At 34.1% G+C, this 11,684-nt stretch overlaps 1 protein-coding gene across 1 annotated transcript; it reads left to right on the top strand.

Annotated features, from left to right (window-relative positions):
- Window positions 1-534: 534 nt before the first annotated feature.
- On the top strand, window positions 535-6,514 carry LOC145729581 (uncharacterized). Its single transcript, XM_081980395.1, has 2 exons — window positions 535-745; window positions 4,368-6,514. The coding sequence occupies exon 2, from the start codon at window positions 4,575-4,577 to the stop codon at window positions 6,024-6,026; it is 1,452 nt and encodes a 483-aa protein (XP_081836521.1). The 5' UTR covers window positions 535-745; window positions 4,368-4,574; the 3' UTR covers window positions 6,027-6,514.
- The last annotated feature ends 5,170 nt before the right edge of the window (window positions 6,515-11,684 follow it).

The following is an 11,684-nucleotide window of genomic DNA, read 5'->3' as shown; positions in this document are numbered from 1 at the left end:
AGGGTTAATTTAGTTACTGAAATTTGGGACACCCTGTATAATAACTGTTTATCTAAGGGTAAATTAGACCTAAATATCTACTAGTTTTGTATTTAACGTTTTTTGCTAAAATCAAAATTATGGAAGTTAAGGGGGTGGTCAAAATTCAATCAATGACCCTGTACGTATTTGGTACTTTATGTTTTTTAAATAAATTAAGCAATTGAAATTGATATGTTGTCATAATGAGTAAATAATTTAGTTTCATATAATTTAATAATTTGGTTCTATCGCTACTCATTATGACAACATATGAATTCAGAATTTAGTAAAAGACATTACAATTATTCGTGTAGTTGAATGTTGAATTCACTAGAACAGTGATAAACTGTCTAAAAATTCCTCTTTTTAAAAATAACTGATTAGGAAACATAAGGAAGTATCAGAATTAATCAGGATGACCCGTTTTGATGATAAACGTCGAAATACAAACACCTAAACTAAAAGTTAAAGTAAATATTGTCTGACCATACAGTTTTTTTTGCTTTGTGCATTCTACCACTTGGTGGGGATCAGATATGAACTTAATTTAGTTTATTTAGTGTCAACTGATAAAACACCTGATGTTTTTCGGACAAATGTAGTGTTTAACGTGTTTATGTGTTTTATGTTGTATTATTTTAATTATAGTGTTGTTGGAGTTAACGTAACGTATCTGTGTATTGCTTGTTGAAAAGAACGACATTTTAGACTTGGATTTTGCGAGGTAAATTAGTTAAGAGATTTAAGATAATAAGATAAATTTTAAAATAAAACGCATACTTTTTTTTATGAACGATAACGGATGCAAAATTGTTCAGTCCTATTGATGCATGATTTTTAAATTGTTTTACTTTAATGAACGATTTTATCATAGGCAACCAGATATGCTTATAGCATAGTTGCATCTTTTTTTATCTGCAATAAACAGACAGAAATAGATGTACATTAATTATCACTAAAGTCCGGATTAAAAAGTACTAATATCGTGAAAAAAGCGCTTAAAAAGCAAAATTATTTTTATTTCTTTATATTTTATTTTTATTTTAAAATTATTTTACATTTTTTGCATAAAAATTTGCAAAAAAGTTTTAAAAAAGCACAAAACTCTTTCAGAAATGATTTTTTTTTTAAACTTTTTTTGAGTTCAAGTTCTGGAAATTTTTTGAAGCTCTTAAACTGCTTTAGGGTGCAAACATAGTAAAGCGACGAGAAAAGCAGAGAGCAAAGCGACGATGTAGTTATTTACCTAACAAGTGTGGAAAGTGGTAACTAATTAATTTGCAATGCGAAAAAGTAACTTTACTGCATAGTATGGAAAAGTACCGATTTGAGTGCGGAAAAGTGCACTTTACCGCATCCGAATAGGAAAACAAACATACAGTATTAAATTGACTGACACATAGTGAAGAGCAAAGCGGAGAGTCAAAATTGTATGTTACTTTTTGTCGCTCCACTATGTTCGAACCCTTAGAAGCATATGGCTCGCTTTTAAAATCTTTTTGAACCACTTGAGGAGCATTTGGAAAGTTTTTGGACAGTTTAAAGAGCATATTGAAGGTTCTGCTTTAGAGGCCTTTGGAAATTCTTAGACTGTTCTAAAAGACTTCCTTAAGTGCTTTAGAAGCATTTTGGAGTTTCTGTATAGTGTTTCGAAACCTTTTTAAATTACTTTAGGAGCAATGAAGGTTCTGAACTGCCTTTAAGACTTTTGAAACTTTGTAGATGGTTTTAGAAACTTTTGAAAGCTTTTAAACTGCTCTAAAAGCATATAAGGAAAGGTCTTAAAATATTTTAGAGCTTCTAGACTGTTCTAAAAGCATTTGGAACGCCTTCGACTGCTTTAGAAGCATTGTGGAGTTTCTGTAGTATTTTGAAATCTTTTTTGACTACTTTAGAAGCATTCGGAGACTACTTTAGGAGCATCTAGAGAGTTTAGAAAGCATTGGAGGTTTTGGACTGCTTTTGAATCATTTGAAAAATTATGGACGGTAATGCCTTTAAACTGCTTTGGGAGCATACGAAAGCTTTTAGACTGTCTTGCAATGTTCTGAGAGATTCTACACCATTTCCAAATGTAGTTCAGAAAAGGCCAAGTGAGATTCAGAAAATGTCAAACGTAATTCAGAATAAGGAACTGCAATTCAGAAACCATCAAGTATAATTCAGAATAGACAACTGGAATTCAGAAACCATCAAGTGCAATACGGAAAAAATCAATTTAAACTCAAATGATGGAACCATCAAATGAACTTCAAAGGCATTTCCATAAAATACATTGTGGATAAAATTGTCAAAGCTGAAACTCCAAGGCACTTTAATAATAGTATATTATGTTACTAGGAGTAGAAAGAGGCGATTATTGTACACATAATTATTGAATTCTACTCCCGTGTAACATATACAATTTTTTTCAATCGTTTTCTAGTTCAAATTGCAAAATATCGACAGATTCATTGTGACAACCACAACATCAACAACCACAAGCTCATTTTCTCAAAACGTCAATAAACTCAAAATGACAAAGTCATGCAAACCCATTCATCATGCGTCAAAAATGACATTATTTATTTACTAGTACAACAATGAAAATTCATTATTGTATTAGTAACATAATGTAGTCTTTCTGCGCCGGTAGTACACGTCAATAAGTATATTTTAAACCGCTTGCAATAGTATATTACATACTCAGGTGGAAAGTGTTTGATTTCTGTCGAGAAATTAGGTAGTTACTTAATCTTAGCTTAACTTTACATCGAGACAAAAATTAAACTTTCTACCGTGGTTTGTATACTATTTTATTTTCAACCATTTATCAAAATCTCATCGAACTTTTAATAAATCATTCAGTTGAAATATTGATTGCTAATAGTCTTTAACAATAAGGTAGTATAGGTACGAGTAGTTATGACTTCAACCATAATAAACCACTGGTGATTTGTTTACAATCTTGACAACGTCATTATTGTGCTATTCCGTCTTTAATATTTTGAGCTGAAACGTTTCTTGAAGTGCTTTTAACATGGAGATTTCTGAAGACGCATATGTAACTCCTCATCACCTGAGCTGCGAGCTGTTGCAGAGGTGGCAGCACAGTCTCTTAACTATAAAAAGTAAGCCCAGATATGACAAAACGCATATTGACATTCACCCGGGTGGAAAGTAAAAGCAGGTAATTTACATCTTTCCACCTGGTTTACACATAAGAAATAACGTTATTACATACCTGGTTAAAAATAAAAAAAATTAATATACTTTATAACACAATTTAAGTTACTGAATTTCACTTGACACACTTTCTGAATTGCAATTAACCATTTCTGAATTACAGTTGCCTATTCTGAATTACTCTTGACATTTTCTGAATTACAATTAAAGCCCAGTAGTTTCAGTTCAGAATAACTTTATTCTAAGGATAATATCTATGGAAACCATGAAATCAGACGCTGCTATTAGAATTACAGTTAGAAATGGTGTAGACTAGTTAAAGATTATTTGGAAGCCTTAAGAGTGTTCTAAAAGCTTTTTTATAAAATCGTGCAAGAAAGTACACTTTTTTGAATGACATTTTCTGAATTACAAATGACTATTCTTAATTACACTTGACTTTCTGAGTTACAGTTAGAAATGGTGTAGACTAGTTGAAGATTATTTGGAAGCCTTTCGAGTGTTCTAAAAGCTTTTTTATAAAATCGTGCAAAAAAGTACACTTTTTTGAATGATTTATAGTGCAAAAGGTTCTACTTTTTTGCACTTGTGCAACAAATTCATGCAAAATAATAGTTTTCATGATCAGTGCGCAAAGTTATGTTTTAAAGCTTATCCGAACACCGCTTCGCATCGTTCGTCACGTGCGGAAAAACTACTTTGCGCACGTGTTAGGAACAATCATTTTTCTACGAATGAAATAACTATAAATTTTGTGTTTTATTTTAAATTTTTATTGACAATTTTCCTGCATAGTGTGCGGGAAGTTTTTTTTCTCGCATAGGGTTAGGAAAAATTCTACTTCGCATTAAAAAAAAAAAAAAAAAAAAAATATTTTCTTTTATCAGTCGGAAAGAACACCAACTTTTGATTTTTAAATGGAAAACCCTGTTTCTAATCTTATTTTAGAATTCCTCGGAAGAAGGCTAGTAATTATGTGTGTGTTAATACTTTCCTATACCTATCTACCGTTTTTTAGATATTTAAATAAAAATGGTGAATTCGTCAGAAAATCGGTAGTCTTAAACTTAAATTAAATTCTCAAGTCCTGAAAGGACAATCTTCTGAGCTCAGCACAATAATCGCCTCTTTCTACTCCTACTAACATAATATACTATTTTTATTCTGTTTTGTTTTTTCAGGAACAATTTGCGACCTACAATTTTGCCGTGATTGATGATGAGGTAATAAGCAAACATTGCAAAAGCTTGACCTGAATAATTTGTTTCTACTATAATAACAAAGAAAAATTCTACCAACACCAACAAACCTATACAGGTATTCCTGCAAACGGTGTTTCCGGCAACTTGACACTAAACTAGCAATTGCAATCTACGTCATTGAACACAATGAACGATGAACCAAAGTGCGTAGAGGAGCACCAAAAAAGTCCACAAAGAGAAATCGTCGTATCCCCTCAATTACCAGACACCACTTGTGAGACGGATATTCTTCAGACTGGAAGAAAATATTATTGCAAGTACTGTAATGAACATTTTCGTTCGCAATCTGACATCAACGATCATTTAAAAACTGCTATAGAATGTGAATACAGTTGCCATCGATGTGGAAAAGTTTTCTCACGTAAACTTTTTCTTATACATCATATTACAGGTGGGCATAATTCTTCTCCACATTTTAAATGCAGAGTATGTCATACACTTTTTTTACCAAAAAGTGATTGTAATACGCAAGACAGAACTCACATCGGTAAGGACCTATTGGAATGGATCTATTGTAACAAATGTTTCACGCAATTTGTTATAATTCAGACTGATGCTAAAAAGCGATTTAAATGCAAAGTTTGCAGCAGAAGTTTTGCAAGAACATCTGTTTTAACTGAATGTATCAGATATCACACCGGAGAAAAACCATTTAGATGCAGATTTTGTAGTAAAAGTTTTGCAAGAAAAATTGCTTTAACTGAATGTATTAGGAGTCACACTGGAGAAAAACCATATAAATGTCACGTTTGTGACAAAAGTTTCTCAGTAAGACCATCGCTACTTGAACATATCGCGAGTCACCCCGAAGAAAAACTATATAAATGCAACTTTTGCAAAGAGGGTTTCCAGTCAAAATCTGATTTAAATGAACATAAAAAAAGTCACACCGGTAAAAAACCACTTAAATGCAACTTTTGTGACAAGATTTTGGCGGGAAGAATTGCATTATCTAAACATAAAAGGAGTCACATCGGTGAAAAACCATATAAATGCAAAGTTTGTTATAAAAGTTTATCGTATAAATCTCATTTAACTAGACATATGAGAACTCACACCGGAGAAAAACCATATAAGTGCAAAGTTTGTTATAAAAGTTTATCGTATAAATCTGATTTAACTAGACATATGAGAACTCACACCGGAGAAAAACCATATAAGTGCAACGTTTGTGACAAAAGTTTCTCACGAAAATCTGGTTTAAATACACATATCAGGATTCACACCGGAGAAAAACCATATAAGTGCAAAGTTTGTTATAAAAGTTTTTCGTATAAATCTCATTTAACTAGACATATGAGAACTCACACTGGAGAAAAACCATATAAGTGCAACGTTTGTGACAAAAGTTTCTCGCGAAAATCTGGTTTAAATACACATATCAGGATTCACACCGGAGAAAAACCATATAAGTGCAACGGTTGTGACAAAAGTTTCTCAAAAAAAACGAATTTAAATAAACATATCAGGACTCACACTGGAGAAAAACCATATAAGTGCAAAACTTGTGACTATTGTTTTACGGAAAAATCTAATTTAACTAGACATATGAAGATTCACACCAAAGAAAAACCATAAAATTGCACTGTTTGTGTGTGCAAAAGTTTTCCGAAAAGTTTTGTTTTAACTGAACATATCAGGACTCACACCGGAGAAAAACTGAATAAGTGCGACTTTTGTGGCATAATTTTCACGGAAAAATCTGGGTTAACATATCAAGACTCCCATCTGAGAAAAACCACATAAGTGCATCGTTTGCGACAAAATGTACCCGGCAAAATCAAATTAACTAAACTTCACAGTTTACACACACATTAACTTAGGAATTACTCCGGAGAAAAACTGTATAAGTGGAACGTTTGTGACAAAAGTTACTCGGAAAAATTTGTTTTAACTGAACATATCAGGACTCACACTTTTTGAAAGCAATTTAAACGCAGCAACTGTGACAATGTTTTGAGCCAAGTTTTATATAAAAAGATATTAGGTTTTACACTAAAAATTATTTAAGTGGAAATACTGTGACGAAGCATCTGCGCAAAAATAAAGTGTGTTGCTCAAATGCAGACTTAAGTGTAAGTATGGAAATATCGAAAACGGTAAGAGACAAGGTTTGTATAAATATGGCAAAATTGAGCATTTTCGAATTTCACGCACAGTTGGAACTTTCTGGAGATTCTGAAAAACAAAATTTTGAATTATTTAAAACGAAATTAGTAATTATTTCATCAAACTATGAAGGCTTTCACAGTCGGTCAAAAAAGAAAGTTACCCGGTCTTATAAGCCGTGGTCCAATGCAATTTCTTCCTTACGAAGAAATTCCATTCACAATTGACACACCACGGGTTATAATCCCGGATACCTTACATATTATAGTAATTATTTTATTCTTTAATTTATTTGATGAAATTAATGACAATTAACGACGCTTTACCATTGCCACATTTTTTCTCTACAATATGATTTTATGACTGCAAAATTGCAATACTAACCCATATCATATGGTAAATCTGCGTAATCAGAAAATAAATTGATGGTAAAATATGAATGGTAACCTAAAACAGAAACGTTTGATCTCAAATATTGTTACGGTTTGGCCACCTATGCTCGATACTTACTGAACGAGCACTCGATTCGGGATGGATCCGATGCGCCGCAATATCTGGCCGGGCGCGTGTTAGAGTAGGCCGCCGTTAGAAAGCGATACACCGAGAAGCAACTTCCAAGTTCGACGCAAATCGCGAAGCGTTTTGCGATGGTTCTGGAACGTGATTTGGGAGCCAGCATATTCCGCTCTTCTTGATGGCGTATAGAGCAGCAGTCCACAACTCAACGGGACAGTCACCATCCAAAGTTCTGTTTGGTCGAGAACTTCGACATCCATGTGATGTTGTGTTCGGATCTCCAACAGGGCAAAGCACGAACATTGAGAACTACGTTGACGAGTTGCAAGAAAGATTACTGGACATCCATGATCTGTTACGTACGAAATAGAGTTTTCGTCCGTTAACTCGTTTGATTTGTGTTTTTAATGTACATGGGCCTAGTTACACTAGTAGACCGATTCCGATCGCTTAAATCCTCCAATTGCACTTTGTGCACATTTTGTTGTAAATGTGGGTGCGTGACCTGATAAGTTATCAGGTGCCGTAGTCACGTGATTGGTTTCGATTTTTGTCGGGGAAGCGTCGGTTTGTGGTCGTGTTTCTTTGTGTCAGGTGCCATGTGCCTATTTAATCACCCCACTTTGTGATATCGGTCTCTTTACCACTACAGCACTCGAACTGCCGACATCTGATCTTTTTTCTGAGCGGTGTGGCGCGTGTGAATTTTTAATCCGTGATCATCTGGCCGAATTACAGGTAAATTGGTTTTATTGTTAGTTCTTTTGAATTATTTTGTATCGGCCCAATTTTCCAACACAGCATTGTGTTCGGCCCAACCGCAGATTCAGGGACTTTTCCAACCGGATATTTAGAGATTTTTCCAACCGGATATTCAGAGATTTTTCCAACCGGATATTCAGAGATTTTTCCAACCGGATATTCAGAGATTTTTCCAACCGGATATTCAGAGATTTTTCCATCCGGATATTCAGGGACTTTTCCAACCGGAATTTCAAGGACTTTTCGACCGGAAATCCAAGGGCTTTCCGACCAGAGATCCAAGGGTTTTCTGACCAGAGATCCAAGGGTTTTCCCGACCAAATAACATTTCAATCGGGGATTGAATCAGCCTGACTGGGACTGCTTTGTCCAGAGTTTTCCGGACCAACCCACGTGTTGGAAAAGCCGATCACCGGCCACAGAGTTTCAAAAGGTCAGAGTCGAACCACCACAATTCCTCACTTGATTTAGTTTTATTCAATTTTATTTTATTTTTATTTTTTAGTTAATATTAGTTTGCTCTAAACAACTTCAACACTTGTCATCACCTCTGGTCACCTTTTTGGTTGCCGGAACAAGTGTTGAAGCTGTTTGTTCGTTTTCCCTGGTGTTCTGCTGTTTTCTGCCTTAGGTACCTGTCACCAGTCTCTGGACCCCATTTCCTACCTGGAAATCATCGGTGGCCACTACTGACGACTGGGAAGAGGATACTGGAGGTTCCAGGACCCAAACATCGTCTTTGACAGCTGGTAAGGGCAATTAGAGACAGTGTGACACTGGGAAAACTTTTCTTGTTTTTTTTCCATTTGTTTTAAGTTTAACTTCAATTTTGTTTTCTTTTATTTTAATTTAAATTCCTTCGATAATTTGTTTCTCGGCAATTATTTTTTTTGTAAATTTTGTAAAATTGTAAATATTGTAGTTTGTTTGTAAAATTTTCATTTGTAATATATACGTGTACATATACAGCTAACGGTTCGTTTGATTTCCTGCGAAATATCCAAGTGTGTTCATCTATAGCTAATTAGGAACTCATGCAATTAATCCACGACCATGAGCAATCTAATTTCAAAATGTTGAAATCTCATTAACGTGAGGTTTCATCTTAACAGATCTTGTCAGGGAAAGTTTGAATCTAGCTAGCGAAAAGATGAAAGCTCGTTATGATCTTAGGGCCAATTTGGAAGGGTTCCAGAAGGACGATAAAGTTTGGTTGTTTGACCCTCAGAGGAAGAAAGGCAAGAAATTAACACCAGTTTGGGAGGGACCTTACAATGTGGTAAAAAGGTTAAACGACGTCGTGTACAGACTCCAACGCAGCCCCAAAGGCAAGATGAAAATTGTCCATCTGGACAGACTCAAGAAATACCAGGGACTAGATGAAGCGGATCGGGACGATCAGCTTTAAGAGGGGGGCAGTGTTACGGTTTAGCGGTGGTTCTAGAACGTAGTTTGCCGAATATAAAAAAGCGGTTTCGACGGTGGAGAGTAGTGGATTTGGGAACGAGGTAAAATTTAAATAGTAGAATAATTGTGGAATTGTAGTAGTGTTTTTGGTAGCTGAATTAATTATTGTTTTGAAGTGTAAATAAATTTATTTCTTGTGATTTAAATTGACTTTGTGTAAACTCACGGGAAAACCGTAACAATATGATACCAATTGCCACGTTGTAGAGAAGGAATCTATTCATATTACATGTTGCAGAGGCGGAAATGTGGCAATGATAAAGCGTCATTTAATTTCAGTTATGCCGTTAACAAATAAATCAATCAAAACTAAAAACTAATTTATATTCGTTTTTTTTTAAGTATAATATTTCCTGAAGTAATCCCGGATTCCGGAAATAATAAGAATTTTGCGCGAACTGCGAACTGCGCAATTTTGCCATAATTTATCCACCTCTTACCCTCTTACCGCTTATGAGATCGGCACACTCATGAAAGAATTTGGGGCACCCTGTATACCTTACGTAAGCATGCCATGTTGGTAATAAAACTACTTACACTACTATAAAAACTAAAATTAAAAGTTGTGAAAAATGAATATTTTTATCAAAACTTTATCATAATGTACAGGGTGTCACAAATTCGATGCATTAGCATTGCTATCTCAGAAAGTATAGTTGATAGAGCTTTAGTTAAATAAAGGCAAAGTTGCGCATTTTATTGCTAAATAATTTGATAATAAAAGCTTAAAATTTTAATTACATTCGGAGATATCCGACAAAAATGTAATAGTCAAATTTCTATTCAATTTTTTTACAGAGTGCCTTGAAAGTACTTTTTACCCGAATACCATACAATCTCTCTCAACAAAATGTCTTTCATCTTTGTGAGTCAAATGACAGTATTTGAGTTGGTTTAACAAATTTTTATCAGGTACACTACCAGTTTAGTCATAAGTTTAGAAAAAATATGCCCCTTTGTATGTACCACATGCTTCTTTCATTTATTTGTATAGAATATATCCCAAATTACAGTAAATATCGAGTTGGTCAGCATTAGTGAATGGCTTGGCATCTATAAGTGCGTTCGCTCCTCTCTCCTCCGTTAAATTGTGCTGACAGGACGTAAACAGATCTTGGACAAACAAAAACTTGTATGATTTTGTTAAACTTGCACCTAGTAGAGTAATATAGAAAAAATAATACTGTACAATAATAGAATAAACCAAATGCCATGTATTTAATAAAGTGAATTATAATTTACTTCATAGTTACATTAAGTAGACTTTCTGTTCTTTTTTGCATATTATACGGTCAAAGTAATTTGTTTCGTTTTAATAAAATGCGAGAGTAAAAGCTCATGTGAACTAATCTAGTCTCGGTACACATGGAGTAATCAAAAACATGGTAATGCCGCATTGGTTATTTTTTAAATATAATAATATTAATAATTCAAAATGATACCTAGATCACAAAGCAACGTCACAGGTTGGTGTTTGAAACACCTAAAGTAAGAATAAAATAAGCACTCAGATCGATGTATAAATGATGGTACGAGTACATATTTAAAATACAACCTTTAATAATACAACAATTACTTTTTGTAAGGGCCTTTTTTAAAGAAACTTGACTGATGTCTGAGTACGCGAAGATCAGTAGCACATCTGGTACATTCCGGGGGCATAAAGTTCACAGTATGTATTAAAGAACTCACAATACCAGAGCCAAGAAATATAATGCCGGAGCAGTAAAAACGTTAAAACTAATTGAATAGGATTTACAACTTGTGGTAACTTACAAAGCACACAGACGAATACACCAATTAAACAGTTAATTATTTTATTAATATAACTTTACATGTATCGAATTTCACTAATAGAATAATACAAAGAACTCTCATAATAACGAATGACTGACTGTCACCGCACCCGTTGGTTCCGCCGGAATCGATCGTCAGTAGAAAAACATATTTACAAAACATTCGTCACTAGTCCGTATTTACAGGAATTACGTCTTCGAATATGGTAAGACCGTTTTTAAAAATACAAATTACAAACTAGTACAGAAGTATATTGGTAATGTTACATTAGAGTACTTAATAATAATAATAATGCAATACGCGATGACACTGGTTTTGTTCACGGAACTGCATACTCAGCATCTGTCCTGGTCTATGGAGGTGGTACAACCTCGTGACTTAACTCCTCCATCCCTTAAATTCAGCTGTACCATTGAGGGAAGTTGGATTGGCTGATGCTCAAGGGTGACTTCTATTTCTTGTTTCTTCTTGCAGAGGGCTTGACCGAATTTCTTGTAACCATAATACGCAATCCCTGCTACTGCAAAAACATACATTAAAATAGTCCAGATAGATGGATTTTTGGAAATGTTAATAGACATTATT

Source organism: Ips typographus, linkage group LG5, assembly GCF_016097725.1.
Source record: "Ips typographus isolate SLU linkage group LG5, UJ_Ityp_2.0, whole genome shotgun sequence".
Taxonomy (NCBI): Eukaryota; Metazoa; Arthropoda; class Insecta; order Coleoptera; family Curculionidae; genus Ips; species Ips typographus.
The sequence above is the reverse complement of the archived record's forward strand: the minus strand, read 5'-3'. Positions and strand labels throughout refer to the sequence as shown.

Coding starts and splice junctions, on each gene's coding strand:
- LOC145729581 (XM_081980395.1), top strand. CDS start 4,575: ATGAACGATGAACCAAAGTGCGTAGAGGAGCACCAAAAAAGTCCACAA.